Source organism: Myzus persicae, unplaced genomic scaffold, assembly GCF_001856785.1.
Source record: "Myzus persicae strain clone G006 unplaced genomic scaffold, MPER_G0061.0, whole genome shotgun sequence".
NCBI lineage: Eukaryota > Metazoa > Arthropoda > Insecta > Hemiptera > Aphididae > Myzus > Myzus persicae.
In genome coordinates this window covers 222,445-247,138 of record NW_019103164.1, presented here as the reverse complement: position 1 = coordinate 247,138, position 24,694 = coordinate 222,445, and the positions used below count along the sequence as shown (strand labels likewise).

The following is a 24,694-nucleotide window of genomic DNA, read 5'->3' as shown; positions in this document are numbered from 1 at the left end:
GTCACTTTTGTAATAGTATTTAATAATAACATACCTCAAAAGAGGCCCTCAAAAGGCGCACACTATTAATAGGTATGTATAAGAGATTAATGCGGTCGAGTCTTTTAAACAGTTAATGAATATTTGATAATAATATGATATGATGAAACTATAATACTCTTTCGTTATTAATTAAAAAACATAAAACTAAAATAGGTATATACAATAACGTAATACAGAATTAAAAGAAAAGAAAATCACATGTTCAAGTTTTATTCAGGAAAAATAGTATTACATAATTACATAATAATCATGTATGTTACGGTTTATCTTTGTCTTTGGTTTAGTAGAATTAACAAATATAGTTTTTAGTTGGGTAAAGCCCCTTCAAGTACAGTTCATGTACATTTTCATTTCTTAACTTTAAACTTTTTTTAAATAATTGTTTGCCATTGTTCAAAATAAATATTTTTACCTTGAAAGTGTTAACAACGATTAATTTGGTTTCATAGTTAAATTACTTTTTTAGGAGAAGCAGTTTAGCAGTTTCTAATATTTAATATTGTTATAAAATATTTCACTAAATAAACGATGAGCATGATAAGCGATAGCGTTTATATATTTAGTGCATTATCCCGGTATGTCAATACAGTTCAGTGTAAATGATTAATACGATAATCGAAAACTCTTATAATTATTAAACTTAATAAAATAAATATTATATATTTAAAACAATACAAGTGATATTATGTGAACAACTCAATGATCCAACAACACAGTTCTTAAAAATATATTTCAGCATAGGTAAACATGACAAGACATGATGCGAGTCTGTCATCAAGTCACAGATTCATTTACACTGCATAGCATTTATCATGAATCATGATATTTTGATTCATCGATATAATTTGTTGTCTGAGACCTGAGTATATCATTAATTAATTTTAAAATGATTTATGCCTTATTTCAGTCATATAATACCAGTATAATTTAAATTTTTAATAATTCTAAGTTATAAACTAAAATCGTTTAAGGGATGTAGAATTAACTTTTAAATTACAATGGTTATTACATTTCCAATATTTAAAAGTCATTTAATGTTTCAAATGTTTTGAATGATTTTATGAAATAATAAAGTCAAAATAAAACGGTTACTTTTTTTATTTTTGAAAAAAATATGTAAAACAACATATTTTAATATTATTTTTTAATATCGTCATATTTCTATGCGATTTGTAATAGGTACATTATGATATTCTGTTCTTTAAATCCACAATTGTTATTTTCATCATAGTATCATACCTACGTCAAGTTGATTACAGTTTCATGAACACGTGTGGCCTAATAATATTTAATTTGTTTAAGACAACTTGTTATTATTATTAAATATGTGTTATGTATTTAACGACATTTGCGCCTTTGTCAAAAGCTTCCTGTCTAGAGGCGTCGTCTGTTCTAGAACGCACGAGTTTTATTTTATTTATAATCCAAAAACGCCCTTCATCTTTTGTGCTCGAAGTCGTTAAGCGCATTTTTAGCCAACACAATACACGAAATGGTTTTTTTTTGGTCCGAAAGGCAACGGTCGCGTGCCACGGGTATTTAACACAGATTTCCTCCCTCGAGACAGATGTAATAGACCCATTGTACATTCAAAAGACGTTTTTCTCTTTTCTTTGCCCTGACACACGATTTATATTTATATTTTTTTTTGTCGCACGTACCTACCCACACACCTTAGAGATATAATATTTATGTACTAATATTACGGCATTCAATGAATCGGGGAAACAATAAGTGCGCATAAATGCATAATTTACCTATTTTAATATTCAAGTCCAATTATTTTTCAGAACATAAACACAAAAATCATCGGACATAATTGACGATGTTTCTTTTATTTTTTATTTTTTATCGAGGGACAACATTATTTCCTGTTTTCCCATGCGAATCGTTCATTATAATTATTTTATCGTAATTTAATGACGCGTTATCGATGTCATCGGCTGTGGAGAAATGTATTAAAGCGTCGAGCAAAATAATGACGAGTTTAATAGAGATGAAATAATGGAAACATATTCACAATATTTATAATATAATATAGATATGTTTAATGTATATATATATATTATTTATCCGTATAAATGCGTATGTATGTAATATTAAAAATATAAAAAAAAAAGAAAAAGTCAGGCGCATTGTTACAGCTGCCCGGAGGAGGATAGCAGCTGCAATGTTTGGATTTGTTCCCTCAGCGTCAGCAGCACTATTGGAGGTAGGTGCATACAACGCTTGTATAATTTCTCTCTGTCATACACCTGGTATATAACACGTGGTGACTCCGATACAGATCGTCGATTTATTAAACGATAAAATGTCTGCTACAGTCGTAAATATAGAGAGTAATAGATAAAACAAAAAAAAATAGAAAATTCTTACGAGTTTCACGAATCCGATAAATTGATAATCATTTCCTGTACATATATATGGGAAAACTATTTACTTATACAACAGCGATAATTTGGTAAAAACTGGGATAACGTTTTTGTTTAAACAGGGGCAAACCGAACGGTCCATTAGAACAGATAATTAGAAATAAATGATAACACCGCGGTAAGCAACACATATAATTATGTTATATTATACTATACTATACAGAGTATTTATATTTTACAATATTTTCCTTCGCAATCTTGTTATTAATTATAGTATGTGTTCAGAAAAAAAAAATATGAATTCTATAGATATAAAATGTAAACCACGAATTAATTATATTAAACTCTTCTAGAGTATAAGTTGTATAATAAGTTTGTTAAGTTTGTTGTAGTATGATTACTGTTATTTTTAGCTATACAATATATTATTATAGCTCATCTCAATAAGATTCTAATATCTAAGTAAAGGCAAAAGAGTGTAAAAATGATACGGGTATGTTAAAATTTTTTTTTTACATATTACCTCGTGTTATATGTTGTTATTTTTGTGTTGTAAATTATAATATAGGTTACACCTATGTAAAATATTTCATTTATCTGTTTATTATGGTAAACATTTTATAAGTTATTGTTAGTTGTTATTATTAACATATTTTGTATAAAACTGTCAAGAGAGGTTTTTGAACCTCAAAAATGGGTTAAGTTTATCCAGGACGTTTTTGTATCCAGTCAAGGGGTTTTCGGAGTACAATTGAATTTTAAAAACCTATAGAATAAGTAATATTTTAACGTGGCCACCATGACAGAAGCTTTCCATCTCGATCAAATGCACCTTGTCCTTTTGTTTTTTTTTCAAACACTTCCTCTATTACGGTGGAATTAAAAAAAACCAACAAGACATTAAAACATCCCGCATTCACCTCGATCCACACCGTCTGCCGCCGTACAGCTGCTACCGTTAGAGTACGTATAGTAATCGTCGCAGTTGTAGTATAGTATAGTAAACTGTACGTAGTAGTAGTATGATAAAATAGTAATAGGTAGGTAGGTATAGTATTTGAGTGTACACTTTTAAAAAATGGAGGTCATCGCCACCGACACATCTGTAGGACAGACAACAAATTTCTTTTTAAGTTCTTATGCGCACAATGTGTTTATATTTATACGTATATATTACGTATACGAGCCTAAAAAGACGAGCAATAACTGTACCAAGGCTGTTTACCCTGAGGTTCAATAACCAGCACGTGTCTTAACACGTGCGTCTGTCCGAGCCCAAGGAAATTACCCTTGGCATTAACCACCGGCTAAAAGACATCAGTCTATATAATATGTAATATACTTCCTACACTTCCGACGATGATGAAGGGGGGGTTGGTGGTAGCGGCCCTGTTGAATAATAAACCTATATATTCGTATTAACAAGTAACAATATTTACAGGTGGCTTGTATATACTTGTACTCATTTGGTTTATTATTTATTATAATATAGTTTTACACCGCTAGCACCAGCCACCAGATGATGATTTCGGGTAGTTATTTATATTCAGATGAAACGATACCTATGTATTTATTTTATAATAATTGAACGACGAAAAATCGAGAGCACGAGTTTCATGTACACATAATTAATTCATAAATACATAATCTTTAACCACGAAACAAATAAACTGGGAAAATATCTTGTATTGACAGGGGTAACTGTTCTTTTACACTAGGCCGCGGCTCTGAATATTATTATTTATTACCGAGACATAAAATACAGGTGCTGATAATAGTAACAGAAAATTCAAAATAAGAAGATGCTGATTTATGAAAAAACAAATAAGTCTACAGACTTGTTACCTACCAAAATGATTACATCCTAAAAATCCACTTAAACGACGAGCATAAATATATAGCACGGTAATACCTGTTTAATCAGTTTTCTCCCTTATTATTTTCCCCCTAATTTTGCCCCTATAGGTGCCAAAAATCATTCTGACATTCGAAGGAAAATCTAACTATGATAATATAAAACTAACAATAAGTATCCGTATTCCATTTATAGATGAATAGTTATTCTACTTCAAAAGTACACGTGACTGCCAGTATAAAAACAAAATTACTACGACTAATTAAACACCATCGCCAATTTAATTACTTGAATATTTCCCCTTTTCCAGTGATTCATGCCAGACTTGACCCGCATGAAAAATTAAAATAATTAGACTATTTTGTTACAAATTGTAATTCGAAATGTTATAATAATGAGTCATAAATAACTTAACTCAAAAATAAAACTATAATATTATTATCTTGGTATTAAATCTTCTTTCGAACAATAGACAAGTGACAACAATCAGATTATTGTCAAGTTTAACGAAGATGCAATAAGCATCTATCGATCTTAATTAAAGATTTAAGTTGTTTATATCATGGATACAATGACACTAAATTAATATTATTAAAAACGGCATACCTAATGCAACTCAATAATTATTTGACTAAAATACGCAGACTGTTGGTAAATAATATTAGTACCATTATAGGCGTAAGGATTCCAAACAATAAATATTATTCACTGTAGAATACTTTCGATATATTTTAATTAGATTGTTCAACTTCGTGTAATGACATGCATAATAATAATATAGTGCATAGAAATTCGTCTAGCGGCAGATGTGTAATCCCCACTCCTCCGTTCATTTTTCAGGCGTAAGTCCCGGAGCTATTTACTAAATCAAAACACACTGGTAGCAAGAATACTGTCAGAGGGGAATGGGGAAGCATACAGCGCGTGCTAAATAGGGGGGAAGCCTAACCTATCTGCTTTTTTTTTAAAGGTCTTTCGCTCTTTACTATTTATATTTTATATTGTTTGTGAAAGGCCCTGCAGTAGCCATACGAATGGTACCTGTGTGCGCACAATAGCTTCATACCTATATATAATAGTATACAATGTGCACAGAGCAGCTGCGAAATAACGTAGCACTCTCCCGTTAGTCAGCGGGCGTGTGGGGGGGCAAAACTAAATTCGCCTATATTAACCGGCCCGAAGCACAACATGTATGTGTAAAAACTTTATTTCGACACAGACACTGCTGCAAGCGGACTTCTCAATAATTGGAAATCGAACTAAAACCCATATTTAAGAGCATAAGACTTACTAAGCAAAATATTCTAATGCAGTAATATGATATAGATTATAAATTATAGAGTAATCAGTAATGTCTCGACCGTTCGCAAAGAAATATTGAACATTGCTGCGTCTGCCTTCTGTAACTATTTTATCTGAACAATTATAATTTTACAAGGCGCATGTTTGATTTCAATACCTATTTCTATATGATTTATTTTAGAAAAAAATTATAAAAGATAACCGAGTCTGTTTTCAATGAATGCCTGTACAACAACGTACATAAGATAATATATTATTATTATCTATTTACATTATAAAATAGAGAATAAATAGATATAATTTTAAACGAAGATTTGTATTGCGCGGAAATGAAAAGTTTTAGATACAAAAACAAATACCGAAAAAGAATCAAACAATATCCACTATTTAAGTCTCTATATACGAGTACGTATGTACTGTATACTAGTAGATATGTGTGAAATATTTAAAACTCATTTTCGTCAAATTCGTCGAAATAAAAGAATGACAATGAATATATTAAAATATTAAAACACTATATACTTTTGAACACGCATTATATAACTAGTGAAGAGTATTATATTTGAATGATATAGGAGCTGTATAATTACTGTAATTGCGAGGTTATTGAACGCCATGAAAATTAATATATTATTATTTTGTTGATCATACTATCACTATTATACCTACAGGTTTTGCACAAAAAAAAATTAATCATGTAACGTATTAGGACGCCTGGTACAATTGGCGAAACGAAAATTTTAAATATAACTCTATAAGTTTATTAAACCCACATTTTTTGCACTGCACATAAAAATAGAAATAGGTACATAGATAACGATATTACTGAAGAACCCTCTACTCATGGTTTTCCAAACAGTGTTTCATTATATTTTTTTTCCTGTTTCGATTTAAAAGCCCCAAACCGACCTTGGATGTTTATGTTAACGCCACCGAGCTAGACACACGCATATGAATAATCGTTAAATAATGTTTTAGTTCGTTTGTAAACCGAAAACATGTAAATTAACGCGTTGACATTGCAACCGAGGTGAATAGCCGCGGAAAGCGAAACGTTGTCAACGAATACTGCATTTTATTCATATATATATACACTTACAACTACGACTACTATTAATTGTTACGTATAATATTTAAGGGGTAACTACGTAGTATCATAACTACTCGTGTCTTTGAAGGACAATAATTTGTCATTTCCAAAATAAATGAAAACCAAACAATAAATCCCACCTGTATACATTGACATCTTCAATGTTTACTATAATTATTATGATTGGATACATGACGAATTTTTTCCTCTGGTTCCTATATATAGTGTATTGAATTAAAAGAAAAACACGGAGGTACGTATTATAAAGTCCGCATTTTAGGAACAACTGTTACAACAATATGGCTTATCATAATGTACGTTTTTTTTTTTAAATTTATGTTTTATTTTATATTTACGTGTGATAATTACTAATAAAACAAACGTGGGCTAAATTAGTTTAATGTCACCTAGTTTTCGGTCGTTGATCTCCGATAAAATGTATTATAAATCCGTATAAGCACTATTGTCTATTGGCTATTGCTTATAAAATAATATAATATGACAAGGTAATCAGCAGTACTTACCAATATAACAGAAGGAGATGAGCGTCAACATATGCCTCCTAAGCATCGAATCATTCCGCCTTTTCCACTTAATTTGTTCCATAATGTGATCCACGTAATCGAAACTGGTGACTGCTACAATTCTCCATTCCAATTTAGAAATAACTAACAACTCCCATTCCTAGAATTAATCAAATGTTTAAATATTAATAATTTTAAGTCCAAACAAGTATAGGTAAAATATATTTTTGTATTTATTTATAACTGTAATTTAAGAGGATGTCAGCACACTATATATTTGTTTTTCTCTCTGATCTACGCCACATAGACAAAACAAATTTACACAGAATCTTTTTTAAATTTTTTTGTTATCTTAGAGTAAAATCACCCATCACAAAAATTATAGACAACAATATTTTTGTGTATGACATATTGATTTGTCAAAATACTGTCAAAGGTTAAACATTAAAATTAAAAAATTTTCTATTTAGAAGTTGAATACAAAGTCTAATAATAATAATACATATAATAAAACCGATATGTTAAACCCTCCAAAATATTGCACCCTATATATTTTTTGTAATAGGTGATTTAACTCTAAAATTACTCAAACGTGTATGTTGCGCTGGGAAAAAACAAATATTGCACTAACATCCTCTTAACGTTTTTTACTTTTTATTCATCATTGAAGTCTTAATTTGGAGGGGAGCCTTTACAAAAAAAACGCGCATGTCGATACATAATTTTTCTGAAACTTTCAATGTACCAATTTTGAGTTTTTTTTAATGTAACGAACGTCTGGAAGGTTGGCAACGATTCAGTGGGTTCGAGAGGGTGAATTAAGGGGAAATTGCGAAACTAAATTTGCCACCCTAATCTGTCTTATCGTTGGTTTCATGATTTTTATTCGCGAATACAAAAGATGTTTAAAACAATACGATAAACAATTAAAAACATTGTATCGACGAATACGTTAAAGTAGTTTTTTAAACAACTCACTGTACAGAACACATAATATAAACTCTTTTGTTATATTATATGCAAAGGGGAAAGTAAATATTTTTTACTGTTATGTTACCACAATTTTTTCCCATACAAAAATAAAAGCGGAATTGATAATAATAAACTATGTAACTCAAAGGTTTACAGTTGACGAATATTAAAAATATTAAACAATAGCTATAATCACACTAAAGTACTATTTTTTCTTATAGATATATATTTTGTACTAAATTAAAATAATAAACATGATTTTAATCGACACAAGAAATATAATACACAATAAATACTTTACATACATTAAATAGTTAAATTTTAAATCATTAATGATAACTGAAAAATGGCTTGTTACATAGAACACAAATGTGTTCAATAAAAAAATAAAATAAAGGCAGGGCATATAGTTGACTAATGTTTTAATATTTCTATTATGCACAATGTGTTTAAAGGGGAATATTTCTTAATCCTAGTCACAAATACGAATAATGAAATCCGTGGGTTTTATCGTCTCCCGCAGTCAGTTTCGTCATTTGCAGTCAGTACGATTTTTTTTTAAGGTAGGTCAATAAAAGACGTCTAGCTCCTGGTTTTTTTTTATTGCTCATTTCTTTGCGAAATTCCAGACAGCCCACTGAAACCCAATGGGTATTGTTCCGGATAATAGTAGTGAGTAAGTACGGTTTCGAAATTATCTCGTCTGCGGCGGATGCGGAACCTGTTCTGAACAACTATGCGAAGTTAAAAAATAATTATAGCCTATAAACTTGGGCACTGCAGAGTGCAGATAACTGAGAAATAATTAAGCGGCGCAAGGAAAGTTCATTGGAAGTTATTATCAAACAAGCAAAATAATAAATAATTAATATTGTTTGTTATTACGATAATATTTAATCCTGAACCATAATAATTATGTACTATACTTTTAAAATCAAATTTTTTTTTTATTGTCAAAAGTGAAAAAAAAATATAAATGGGTCAGTAAAATTGTATGGTCTCTGTACGAGTACTAAGTAATTAATTATCTTTAATTTAAACTTACATTTTTTGAGTATACCTAACTATTAACATATTATTATAAGCCATGCATGACAAGTTAGACCTATTTATTCTGGTACCTATCATAATATTGATTCTTGTGCACAAACACGCCATAAAAATATACTAAAACTCCACTCATAACTATGTCTGGAGGAATGTTTATATTTTCATGGACACATAATAACACAAGAAGTTTGTATCTTATTGAAAACTTTGACTACTTTCTAGACCCCAATAATAAAACCACAAAAAGAAGAGTAGCTGACACTACCTAATACTATTAGATACTTACTAATACTTTTATAGATAATATTGATTAAAATACAATAACTAATAAGTAATAAGTAATATGACCAACAATTTTTCTGAAAGTCGATTATTCATCATAAATAACTCTCAAAATGTACGGCCTCTCGTATAATAATTTTAAAGTATATTATAAATTCAAGTCGGAAGGTATACAAATATCATAATCATATTTCTAAATGACAAACATTTTAAGCCAGAAAGAACGTTGATTGGTGTACATTTTACTCGCTTTAATTAATTACATTTTTTATAATAATTAGTATAAAAAATTACTGCTTCTTATTACTTCACCAACCAGTTTAGTTTAAGGAATTATGGCTTTTAAGATGTTATAAACGGTTCACATTCAAACTCTATAACTAATGAAAATTTGCATATTACAGTTATATTTTCATGAATGCACCAAGCTGACTAAACAATGATCCAGTAAATGTGGACAAATTACAAGCTCGTTTACAAGATGATGGCTTCCCCGTGACTGATAACCGTGGCTAAATAAGGGTGGAAAAATGTTTAACCCTTCATGCATGCAATAAGTCTACAATTACACATCGCTTTTGAAGCCACAGGTCCGTGAAAAATTGTTTATTGTTTTCGTACATGTTGGAAATCGTCCATCCTGTCTTTTGTGTATCTTTAATGTTTTTCATTTTAATTACCCAAATACAAAAGCTTCAATATTTTTGTGACTCTTGTCTTCAACGAAATTATTTATTTATGATATAACAGATTAGTCCCAATAAGGCTAACTGTTCACAATTCAAACATTTATTTTAATGTGTTTAAAAGTAAACATTATAGAATCTTTGTAATTATAGCTATACATAGTAAAAACTAAATTATGGGAGTTTAAATTATACAATTACACTATTTAGACATTATTCAATTAATCAACCAATATTTTATGAAATATTCACTAAAATTGGAATATTTTCTTTTAGCATTGCCGCAAGGGTACACATATGACTATACGTCTATACTCTATACCTAGTATACCTATATAAGTTGCAGTGTTTCCGAGCTGTCGAGCGTAAAAACTAAAAAATATACATAGGACATACATAACTACATAAGTACATGGGAAAACATTTGATGTGAACCTAATAAATTGTTTATCATTTTATATAGTCCCTGTGGTATTATAGATATCAAGTTTTTCTTTGAAAAGAGTGAAAACATAATAATACTTTCGGTGGAACTAATTGCCTGTTACGATGGACGCATAAGGGAAAAAGAAGAATCCATCAGGAAACTAGGAATAACAGTTGTATGGCGACCACAAGTTGAACATAAACATCCTTGTATACTACTAAAAAAAGATGATTTTAAACACATGTCTAGCAAACCATGACCCCGACAAATAGCGTGGGTTGGTGTACTAAAATGTTTGGTCTAACAAAGGGTGTTTTGTAATCGATATATACGACATACAACTTGTCCATTTACATATCACGAATAGAATACCATCTTATTTAATACAACAGGATATTGTAATTAGGCCATAGAGGTTCGATTGAAAAAGATTATTGAAAAAAAAATATGTACAGTGTACAGTGTGTGGGAAAGGATTGAAGGGTTGAATACTTGAATACCTTATACCTACACACAATGCCGTTATGTTCGAATAAAAGAATTTCTATTTCCTAAAAACTCTGACAGGAAACTATAGTCTATATTGACCTATATTAACTAGGTCATCAAACTCAGACAAATTTTAAGAATCCTTGAAATATTGTTATGACGCATTAATTTCCGGTAATACAAAATCACATAATATATAAGCCGTATAAAGGTTGTTGCATATAGATACTGATTAAAAATGTTTATTATGTATATAATAAAGTTAACAAATTGTATACAATTATTAAAAAATAAAAGCAAATATTTTTACTTACATATACTTAATAATATTAATTTAAATTTAAAACCCAAAGACACATTTTAAGTAAAATTCAAGTGAATAAATAAGTTTTCATTTGGTAAACATAAAAACATATATTGTATAACAGCGTTATAAGAATATTGTTAAGCTATTTCTTTTTATATAATTCATTATTATGTACATGAAAATTATACTACAGAATCCAACACATGTTTTGAAATTGATTATATTTTATTATTCGTAGTATTTTAGATTTAATATATATTTTATAGCTATCAAAGAGAATAATATAAATAAACGACGAACATCGGAGAAATAGATAGTACTGTTATACATTTTTATCGTATACAATATTGAAATGATGAGTATAATAACTTATAAGATAATACCAAAAATCATAAATAAACTACTTACATGGTTATTTATTTTTATTTATGGTTATCATAATATAGTTTCCAATTTCCATACGTATTCATTTATTTGATAAAATGAAAAATAATTTTGTTGAAGTATCTAATGTTTTAGAGAAAGTTTTGAAAGAAAACATTTATTTTTATTTTATTTGTAATAAATTTAATGATAGGTGTATCATCTAAATTCTAAACATTTAGGTATGTGAAAATTCCTTTTCTTAGGTTAGGTTAGCTTTAGGTACGTTTAGGTAATACATGGCTAAAAAATAAAACAAGTTTCAAAACAGTGACTGTACATAAAGCATTTCTAAGGAACTTAACGGAATAAACCAGTCAGATACGTGTGATGTCACTAAAAATGAGTACGGGGAAACGGCCATTAGTAAAGGGCATATAATGCGTAAAAGGGGTTGGATTATCTTGCTGATTTATCGATTGCGCGTCGTAATCAATGGGTATCCGGTGACACGGAACGAATCAGCCGTACCGGTTGGTCGCGGACGTATCCTTTGAGTATTCAAATCTCATTAGACGAGTTCCATAATATAACTTCTTCCGATGTGTCTTATTAAATATGAAATATTATTGGCTAAAGGGAATTATCATGGGACTTTTTTTCACGGTGATGGTTCACCGATTTGACCTACGCCATGTATCATTGCCGTTATTATAATAAAATACCTATACGAACTGTCAAAATACTTATTATTTATACGATTTATGTACGAAATAATAATTCATGTATTAAAATCGAAAAGGATTAATGTATTAACGAACAAATTTAATCGGTAAATTATGATCAACAGACAACAACAAAAATTCGTATTCTAAGCCTTTTTCATACTTGTTAAATAAATGTAAATAGGTATTATTATATACACTGAAATTCACAACTTTAATTTGGTTTGATAAAATGAAATTATTATAGGTGCTATGTTATTATAGCTTCAAAAATGATGACAACTACAAACTCGTGAGTCGTGAAAATATTATTCACCCTATTCGTATACTGAAAGAAAAAATTAACCATATTATAAAATAATATATACTAAACAAATATAGAAACTGGAAATAAACTCATATCTATAATAATTATGTGATTTACAAAAGCTTTCGGAGCTGGGAAAGTACAAAGACGTGTGGCGCAAATGCGCAGGATATACTGCACGCTTGCGTGGCAAACACGAACTACAGGTTTGTCCTTATCATCACAATAACATTGTGCAACGTAGGTCAACACAAAAAAACCGTAGTATGGGTATACCAATACGGCTATACCGGGTTAATCCGTTGACCGGTCTCTTCTTTTTATACTCATTGCCTACCACATAAAATATCTATTTGTATTTTGCTATATACAAGTGCGCGTTGAATTCGCCCCAATTCACATGTACGCTTTTACGAGGAAGTGCGCATATGTTTATATAAGCACGCAGAGAACCTCGTGCAGGACATTTGACCGTGAGTAGTCCTGGGTAGGAAACAAAAAAAATTTAGTTCACTGCCCCGTTCATAAACCTAAAAACCGGATAGCAGGCAACATTTCAAACATGTACGTGTTATAAATGTTTCCATTGTAGGACGCATAATAATTTCAAAAAAATATTTGACACGCCCGTCGTATACGTATAATATACAATATACGTATAAGTAAGCTGTCCCTGCGGCCACAAACGTGTTTCCGATGTATAAATATGCTGCATTAAATCGCGACGAAAATGGCATTATTCTCACGATATCGTTGAGAAAAAGGACCGGACCTTTGCTGGACAAACAAACGCAATAAAAATAATGGACACATGTACACATGGCTCAGTTGCCGATATTGCCCAAGGTGTTTACTACACCACATAAATGTCAAACATAATTATTAATTAAGTGCAATTATTATTATACTCAATGACTTAAAATTGTACATTGAGTATATACAATTAAAAATTAAATTATACTTGAAGCATATAATATCTTTTGTCTATTGTCAAATATCAATGAAGTTAACATAATTGTACGATAATTACAACCTGTCACTAACAGTCAGTAAAGAAGTAGGTAGTAGGTATTCGATATAGATGACAATGTATTTTACATTAATATTAATTAATTTAATATTTAATACGAAAATAAATGTAGAAATTAGTACCTACACAATTGTATGTGAACTCACCACAGAATACAAATAATGAAATAATATTAGGTAGTCCTAACTTCTTCAGTTCGACAATTGCACACACAATTACTAATATACCTAATCATCGAATAAAATAAAACAGGTTTTGATAGTATTGTATAAACCTATAAAATAAGATAGCAGATATAGAATCAAATTGCCTTATATTATCTTATTAAGGACTTAAGATATGTTCTATGTACACACAGCAAGTATACATTGTATATAACTACCGAATCGGAAACGCATCAGCTCGACCAGGAAATAATTAATTATACAAGAATACTCCCTCCTGATCATAACATTGACAATTCGTTATTAATTGCCTAATTTTGTAGTTTCTGTAGGACCAAAGAACTTAATATCGTGTGTCGAAGACAAGTTCCGTGACTGATTTTATTATTATTAGCCGGACGACAAAACCGGAACACACGACAATAAGACGGAGATGACAACAATAAAAGCTAGGGATTTCGAGGAAACGAAGTATTACGCCTTAATTGCAATGTGGTTTTTCTTGTGATATAATATTCAAGCAGCTGCAATTAATCATTTTTTTGTCCCCTGAGATAATGATCGCAGGATATTGTGGAAAAGACAGCCGACCGAAACGACTTCCTTCGAAGACTAAACCACAATATTCTAATATTCATATACCTACAATGCATCTATTTGTACACATACACAGGAACTAAAAGAATTCTATCTAATAATTTTTCTTAAGACTTACCCTCATCTCTTCTGGAGTGACGCTATTCTCTGTGTAGTAGCACAAGAGTTCAATAGAAAGCGCAGTACATTGTCGCACTTTTGATGCTAATAACAGACACACTGCACCAGTGAGTTGTAAGTGTGTTTTGGATATGTCACAAGCACATAAAAATCTGTCTAGAAAATTAACAGATAATGGAAACACTTGATCTTCACATCTTTGTTCTTCGCATACCTATACAAAAAAATAATAATAAAACATTAAAATACATAGTAAAAACCAAAAAGTCCAAATAACAGATGTCGGATATTATTCAAGTGTTAGTAATAATTATATAGAACATACTAGAAGTATGCGATTATCATGTGTCAATGCATGAAGCTAAAGTTTACTTCATTTTTTTTTTTTAAAGTTAATTTATATTTTCATTTCAATTCATTTTTCTTTTTATGGTGCAACTAATTTCAACTGTATAATTTAATTGTTATTATCGAAATAACATTTTTATTTATTTATTCGTATGACAAAAATAAAAATGTGTGCAGTTACTATGACTTGTGGCATATTGTTATGTACAACGATGCACAAAATTACTAATGCTGAGAGGTACATGTTGAATATCTTAAGTGTCATTGAACCTATTAAAGCTTTTAGAAAAACATAAGAAGTGAAAAAATTAACCGAATAGTTTTATTACATTTTATACAGTTGACATAATATTATGGTATAATGTGTACAAACATGAAAAAAGATAATTACATAAAAACACCGTTTTTTTTTTATCATCACCCGTCTGTGAGATCCACACACGGTTTGTTTTTATCGAGAACACTTATAACAATTATTATCAGTAGTGTAAACCAAATAGAGATACAGTACAATAACTCAAGAACGCGGACATGCGCTGGAGAAACTAAAAACATATTAAAAATATTTGAAAATGACAATGATAATAAAAACCTGATAAGAAGTACTATTCAACATTATGTTATTTTAATATGATACCATACACCATACTAATTTAAAAAAATGTGCACTTATAAAATGAAAAAGTAAGACATGCAAGGCCGTATCTGGTTTGAACCCCCCCCCACCCCTTTTGAGATTGCTGTGGTAACATGTCTTGTTAATATTATACACATAATATATAACTACCAAAATGTGTAATATTACACCCCCCCCCCCACCTCAAAATTAATTTCCAGTTAGGGCCCTGAAGACATGTAAAAATAAAATTGTTGTTAAGTATTATGAAGCATATTTTCTTAGCTATGTTATTTTATAGAAATCCCTAGCCCTAATTAATACCCATACTAAGGGTCATGCATTATTTTATTTTTACTAAAAAATCGAAACATCAATGTAGATGTAATTACCATCAGACTGTCGTTGGGAGACGCTTTATTTTTTTATTATTATGTAAAATTACTTGCATGTCAGTCGTTTGTTAAATATGTATAATACGAAGGACCACTTCATTATTATACTGGTCGAATTGAAAAAAGATCATGCGATCATAACTCACAAGCCTTCGGTCATCTATAGCACTTTTCAGACATCATTGTATACTATAATATAACTTATAAGTACTTGGAAACGTGTTGGACAGAGCAAGGCGATTAGAATACCACCCTATTTCTAACCTATACACAATATGATACGACATACATAATAATATTATATGAATATTACAATAACTGCGACGTCAAGTCGTCGTCGTCACATTCTTGAGCGTAGGTATTATGCGAACGATTTTCCGCCGTACCTTAGACCGCACCTCTCTTATGCGTAGTCGTGTATATGCTTCACAAACGTTAATTAGTATATTTTAATAATAGAGGAACCCGAACCCGCGGCACCGTACACTGGTAAATGATATGGAAATAGATGACGTGCTCGTACCTATGTAAGAAAAATGTAATGAACAAACGAAGAAAGGAACAAGTATTAAAGGTAGTAGACTCGTAGATGAACCATTTTTAAGACTGATTTATAGCCTACGTTAGCCAGTAAACCCCGAAATTCGGATGACATAATATTTAGTTTAGTTTACAACCTCGGAGTTGAGAAGTTAAAGAGTTGCTGCCGTTTTTGCCACAAGAAAACTTCATTATCACAAAGGTAGAGTGTACGACATACCTATCCAAAAAGAACTGAAAGCTACTTCTTTACTCCATCTTTGTTGAGTACGTCGACATATTCACGATCAAAAGTTAGATCGTTTAATAACAATTATCTAGCCTAATAAAAACATAATATTTTATAGTATATTTCTATGAATTATTTTATTATAGCTATACAATTATAGTACTATGCGGTTTCCAATGCTTATAAATACAGCTATACATGCGCATCCCAAACTTTTCTTTTAATAATTAAATTTATTCAAGTTCTGATTTTTGGAATTTTTTAGTAAATGTTCAAAACTTAAGGACCGTTTTTTTAAAATAGTTGGATTTTCATACTATTTAAGTGGATGTACAAACTCTTTATTTTCAAATGAGAATTTGTCGAAAATATTGATGTTTCTAAATTGAATTTCAAACCGGGAGTATTATAACAGTTAAACATCTATTTCATATTTTTCTTAAATCATTTTAAGGACCATTATCCTTCAGTATATAATTTTAAAAACTTGGAAACTATACTAGTTATAGTAGTTATACTAATATACTAGTCAGAATTTCGACTTGAATAAATCAAAATCGAGATAAAATTAAAATTAAATTGTATTTAACAAATTCATTTGTTCAACAATTTACACTAAAAATAGATTGATTCTCGTTTGAAAAAAAAAGTTGGCACTCCAACTGAATACTCATTGAATGATAGAATAAAGTCAAAGTAATTGAAAATATGATCCTAAAGTATGATACTTACAAAATTTCAAAAATCAGAATATTTTGAAGAAATATGTAATTAAGGGGAAACAGGGGTAAGCCTGCTTGCGGTGAATCACTCTGTATAGTTGAATATATGTTATATAATATGCATACCTATGTTATAGGTACGCGTTCTCACACGGTACGTACCCCGTCACCCCCCCAAATCCTCACCACAACCATGAGTACATTTATTATGGTTATTGCGGCATAAATAATGCATCAGTTTCTATGCAGTGACCGTATTCAAATTACGCGTAGTCCACGTGTACCTGCTATAGGTACTATAATACTACCATATAATATATATGCAGGTATAATATATATAAGCGTAGTTTTACGGAGATTTTTTTTTGTTATTATTATTGATATTATTATTATCGAGTAAGTATTATTGTTTTTGCCACGAACTCGTCGTAATAATAGTAATATTATTTATGCTGCACATATTTTAATATTGATTGACAGACGATAAACGTCGACAATACAAAGTCGTCTAGATTTCAAGGATTCGCCGCCAATCGGAAATCGAAAATCAAAATATTATGCATAACACGACTCCGTCGCTTTGGTGACAAACCAGTGAAGGATTTAGGACTTTTTCATTGGGACTTGGGTGGATAAACAATTTTTTATGTTCATGTTATAAATGATTTTATTGTTTTTTAGTCCATACCGAATATACAAATATGGCCTCCATAGATCAATCACTGACAAAACATACGAATCTCAGTCACAGACATCTAAAATCTACTATTCCTTCACATTAGGTAAGAAACTTGTATCATCAAATTAATATGTATCTTATTTCGCCGTTTCTCGGTTGGAAAATCAACACGGACATGTATTTTTTTTATTGGTAGCTTGCATAATTTAATTTTTATACCCGTGGACATTTTTCCAACCCGAAACAGGTTTGGACGAGCTTTATATTTTTTTGTGTTGGTTTTGTTCAGTTTTTAATCCGGGTGTTGTGGTATATTATGAATATTAATAATATATTAGTAATATATTGTGATATAATGTAGAGTGAAAAACAACACAAGAGAGCTTTGTGTATCAATCGAAATACTGTGTTATCTAGAGAAAAAAAATTTAGAGGGAAGGGGGAAAAAAGGTCACTCAGCTGGTGTAGCAATCAGCGGTTTAGTATTGCTGCAGCTCGTGACACGAGACTTATCACCGAAAAAATTTACACATTCCTCGGCAAATGTTGATGACGATAAGCTCCCGCCGTCGTTGATGTATTTCATTTTTAATGATGACGATAATAAATGAAAACAACTCACGTCCAACATCCACGTGGCCACCACCCGTCTCATGAACGGCTGCAAGTTGGAATGGGAGTGAGCCATGTAATCGCACCCGGGTACGTACTGCGACTCGGTTTCCAACAGCTTCTTGACGGCTCGCTCGTCCCGGAAAATGGTCCGATCCTCGGCGAAACACCTGTCTTCGGACGCTGTCTGCGACTCTGTGCACATCAGATTCATCGTGAGAAAGACTAGTCGACACCGTTGTGCAATTTGGTTCGGTTCGGCCGACCGACAAAACACCAACGATAGACGACCTGTCGTCGTTGTCGAGACTCTGTTATCAGCGTTTTCGGAAGGTTTTTGAAAAAAAACCAATAAAAAAACCAATACGAATTTCGGTTACACGAACACAGCTAAGGCGGAGTACCGACGGTACTTTTGTCACAACAGATTTGGTCGGGTTTTAGCGTCGTCCAAGTCGTCGACGTGTCTCACTAAATATTATATTAAATATTAAAACACATCGAGCGGGCAATTGAACTCTTGCAAAAACGTGCTCACAAGACGGTGGCGACGAGACTACTGATTACTGAACGCAGAACTGCTGTACTCGACGTCGTTGGGTGTCGAAACAGCTGATCGCACGCGCCGCAGTCCGCGGTACCGGTTGCCAGTCGGCCCCGCGCAAGCGCCGCGTTTGTGTAACGATGCGCCGCCGTGTCGTCATATTATTATTATTATATTTCAATACCATCGTACTATTCGTACATCCATACTATATTATACAATATTATACATTCATATTGTCATTATGAGGAGGGTAAAGATTTTTCGGTTTTTACATAATATCACTTCTGACTACTGAGCAGTTAATAATAAGCTGTCCTATACTCCTATACGAGTAATAATAAAGGGGCGTATACCTTGGAATATTAGGTAAATTGAGGGAAAACAATTTTAATTTTAAATTGTTATTTTTATTTTTATTTTGAAACCTACCTTTACAATTTGTATTTGTCATTGACTAATAAATAAAAATGAAGTAATATTTTTTTCTTTTAAGCTGCAAATTTAACATTTGTTTTATTGATTTTACAGTAATAAGTGTTTTATTAGTATTATTATTATTATTATTTTTTTTTTTTGTCTGTTTACGCGATATATAGTCGAAATAATGCTTCGATTTTTAATTTCAGTATTCTTTTCTGGTTGGAAAGTGAAATTAGTTGGTGAATTACTCATGTTGAACTATTTATAGGCATATGAAATTTTTGATTGTTAGTAGTTTTTTTTTTTTTACTAATATCGATAAAAAAATTTTTGCTCAGTCAAATAACATGAAAATTTATTACAAGATCCATCATGAGTTGTTATTAATGGAAATTTAAAAAAAAGTTAAACGTAAATCCACAACAATTTTTTATGAGCAATGGATTTAGATATTTGACAAAATTGGTAAAAATCACGAAAAATTGAAAATTATTATTCATAAGAAATTTAATTTAATATCTAAGATTTTAAAATTTAATCCAAGATTTATCATAAGTTTATTTATTTTTATCAAACAACGAGTCTACCGAAAAGTCAAACTAAATTTTTATGAGCTTTTGAAGTTCAAATTTTTACAGCATGCACTCGATTTCTCATTTCTTATTTTGTTGTAATTTAAAAACTAAAAACTTTAGATACTTGAAATTTACATCAAATGTTTATTCTATTATTTCTTATATGTGATACATTTTTTTAATATTTTGACTCTTTTTTAGCTGTTTATTGACATTTTCAGCTTTAAATTTGTTTATCTTTTTTTTCTGTTAATGTCAATGAAATTTTTTTCATTAGGTCAAAAAGCTTGAACTTTATTCCAATGTTTCTGATATACTGTTACCACAGTACCTATAGTATAAAAAATACATATGCACGTTTTTTTATATGCATCATAAAATTCAAATTTTGACAAAATGTATAAATTATTTTGTAGCTAAAAATGTGTAAATATTCTAACTTTTACAGCTAAGGATCTAAAATTGTAAACAAGGTTCCACGTAAGTGGTTAATTATGAATACTCACAGCCTTTTTAATAGTAATAACGGTAATATAATTGTTATTAAAATCGTTAATAGGGCAAATAAAATTAACAATAATATAATTTTTTAATTGATTCCAATATACTGTGAAATAATATTGGAAATTAAATAGTGAAACCAAAGAAAAAGCAAACAACCAAGAACAACCTATGAGATAAAGCTTGGTTAATGACATTAAAAAAATGATCAACAACCAATTAAAAAATAAATGGTTAAACATTGGCAATAAACAAAATAAAATAAAAAGAATAACTAAAAATGGAACAAACCAGAGACACTCATCCGAAGAGATAAAGTTGTATTAGAAATTAGAATTGGTCATAAGCACTATACACAATATGGCAAATACTAAGTACACAAATAAAAAATATACAAATATTATTTTATGAAAAAAGATCCACCATGAATATGTCAAACATGTGGCTACATATTATGGTATACCTAAACAATGCACACTGTACCTTCACGACTCCCTTGGCTATGACGAAAATACCATAAGCGAGAAAAGTGTAATTATAAACTCATATATTTGTTAATTTGTATAGATTCATTATTGCAAATTTGTATTAATTATGATTTTTTATTTAAAAACTAAACTAATAATATTATATAATTATATATTATATATTGTATAACATATTTTATTATTCGTTAATAATAATAATAATAATAATAATAATAATAATAAAATGCTGTAGGCAATAGTGGAACTGAAATAGTACTACCGTAGTACAGCGTTTAGTTTTATATATTTTTTGAATATTTAAAATAACTAATCTCAATCACGAGTCGGAATGGCAGCGGATATCAACTATTTAATAGTTTTGGGATTATCGTATTAACATTTTTAACCTAGAAAATTAAAAAATAAGCATTATATTTAGGTTCATAATTTTTCAACATTGTATATATTATTTAGTATTATTTTTCTATTCACCGGTTCATTATCATTATGTCGCGTAGGTACTTTCGTAGATTGTCGATAGGTCGATCGATCGATATTGATTATTGTTTACTTGAGTGTTGAGCGTCCGTTTTCAAGACGATCCTAGAAGTTTAGAAATTAAATGAAGTCTAATTATTACCTTTATTCAATACACTGTATGTAAAAACACTGAATTTGTTACTTATATAGTACCTACACTATTATAATGGAGACCTTTAAGATGTGCGAAGATGATAACAAAATATAAATAAAACACTATAATATAATTTTTGCGTTTTACGTTATATTTCAATTTTTTTTAAATAAATAGGTACTATGTTTAGAATTTCAGATACTTCTGATAATAATTTTGGCTTTATAATAATGATAAATTGTTTTACTAAGAAATAAATCATGATAATATTTATTTTGAACATTTATACTTATTATCAATTATTTTTTAGGTCCCTTCTACCTACTGTATACATTATTACTAGTTGAGATTAGTCTGGGTCAACTTGGCCCAAGCCGTATAGTTCCACTTATGCGTTTGGCGCCAAACACATTTGCTACTCGTGCTAGTCAATCTTACGAAAAATCTGATTACGAGAAAAAAATAGTATCCTACAGATTTCAGGAGAAGGGGGGGGGGTTTGGTTACTTTGGTAAAGTAATTATATTATTCTTTGGTTACTAGAGAAAACCCTAGGTACTATAACCTTATAAATAACATTAATTCTATCTTTGTTATTGTTTGGTCACCATGGCAACTGGGATAATAAGAAATAATTTGGTTGGAAAAAGAAATGTCGTATCAAGCCCAAAAACACATTTTATATGCTTATAAAAATAAGCTATTCTTTCCTAGGCACTGAGTAGATATCTGTGTATCGCCAATGGATGTGCATATACTTCTATCACGTTATTTATGACCTTTGTGTCGAAAAACTGAAATACTTATTGTACAACAATTTTACAGATTAGTAGGATGAAATAGTCTATTCGAAAACCTGGTCCCTGGTCCCCGAGCAGGGGACCAGGAACTAGGTACCAGGGACCAGGTTTTCGAATCGGCTATTTCATCCTACTCAGATTGTATTTTATTGAGTAAAAATATAAAAACTAAAAATTACATAAAATGTAAAAATATATGTAGTTGAAGTATCTGGAAATCACAGCATAAGCAAAAAAAATTGTGTGGTTATTATAAAATTTAAATATTGATTCAACAGGTATTCGGCATCTATCTTGGTTGGTGGTATAATGGTGGTAATGTGGACATGTGGTATCCCTACCCGCAAATACCTCAAGTGGTATTTAATCCGAATGTCTCACAGTAATATTCTATAATCTGCTGTAGTCTATTCGGTATACTATAGAGTATAGACAATAGTTGTATTATACTTAATACTGTAATAGTCGAGTATTTAGGTTAAATAGATTACAACTCAACCGATATGATTAAGTACGTAATGTTTGTGTTCTAAATTGTGATATTTGAAGAATGCAAAGTATAAGAAAATAAAATTATTATTAGAGTTTAAAATTGTCGGTTCAATTGCTGATTAGTTTAAATTTTATAAGAACTACTAACAAATAAACATACGGATATTTTGTATTGCCTATACATTTGTTCCTGAAAAATGTTTAAGCATAATATTATATAGTATCGAGATGACAAACCTACTGTTTTAATTTTAAGGGGCTTGAAATGGGCAAATTTAATGACCTTTTTTATTGAATTGACATTTTAAATCTTAAATATATTTAAATAATAATTGAAAATATTTAAAAAATCGTCTCATGTCAGTAAAAAAAATGTTTGTTGCGTACAAACGAGATTAAATAGAAAAACGATTAGGTGGCTGACGAGTGATAGATTTATCAAATGTCCACACTACATAGAAGATAACTGTATCTGCGTCACTGATTTTTTTTCATATCAATATTCACCAGTCACTTATAACTAATTTGTAAAACAACAAAATGATAATGATATAAAACAAATGAATCTTTAGGAATGAGTAGTTTGGGTCGTCTCTAAGTTATTAATAAAAACAAAACTAAAAATACTTTGGATAATAAAAACAATATAAATATATCTCTATGTATAATGTGAATTTGGTAAATCGACTGCTGACACTGCTTTCGTAAGTTTGTTTGTCCTCAAAAAATAATTTTCATGGCTAATTAATAATTTTATTATGGTTGGTGTTATACTATAGGTGGACCATATTTTATAAGGAGTTTAATATAGGCAATTTTCCAAGTGCTTGCGTTTCGCGTAAACGTGTACTTAGTGATAACTGATAAGTAATCATATGAGTAATTTATCTCAGACAATTTATATGTTACACCTGGTGTTTTTCTCTGTTTTTTAATTGATATATTAATTTCCAAATGCTAAAAGTAAACCTTTATTTCGTTTAATCCAAAAACCACACATATTATTGTCACTTAAAATGATTACATTTTGCTTATTTATAGATACATATTTAAATACATATATTTAACAAATATAACCTCCAGTCTACTAGATATCTATTCATCACAATAATAATTGTATAAGAATTCAATATTTTTGTTATGTTAATTACAATTTCATCTTATTTGTAAAATGTACAATAATGTCAATTTTTTTATTTTGCAGGATAATAATAGAATATATATCACAATTTAAAACAACATTGAGTGTTTAATCCAAACTTTTTGGTATACTTTGTACACATTGTTGACGTTCATAATACATCTGGCCGATAAATTAAAAACAGATTGCGGTTTATATCTCACTAAGAGTGCAGTATTTTGCTGTACAACGAATAACCGAGTTTATTTGCCGGGCCAAAGTGTATGTGT

The 24,694-nt window shown here is 30.0% G+C and overlaps 1 protein-coding gene across 1 annotated transcript in view; it reads right to left on the bottom strand.

Moving 5' to 3' along the window:
* LOC111033918 (G1/S-specific cyclin-D2-like) overlaps window positions 1–19,426 on the bottom strand; it is a 41,373-nt gene extending 21,947 nt beyond the window's left edge. The window contains exons 1-3 of the mRNA XM_022314875.1: window positions 18,859–19,426; window positions 14,706–14,921; window positions 7,189–7,348 (exon numbers count right to left, since the gene is read on the bottom strand). Of these exons, the coding sequence (XP_022170567.1) occupies window positions 7,189–7,348; window positions 14,706–14,921; window positions 18,859–19,062 (580 nt within the window). The 5' untranslated portion in view covers window positions 19,063–19,426. The remainder of the gene's footprint in view (window positions 1–7,188; window positions 7,349–14,705; window positions 14,922–18,858) is intronic.
* Window positions 19,427–24,694: the final 5,268 nt, after the last annotated feature.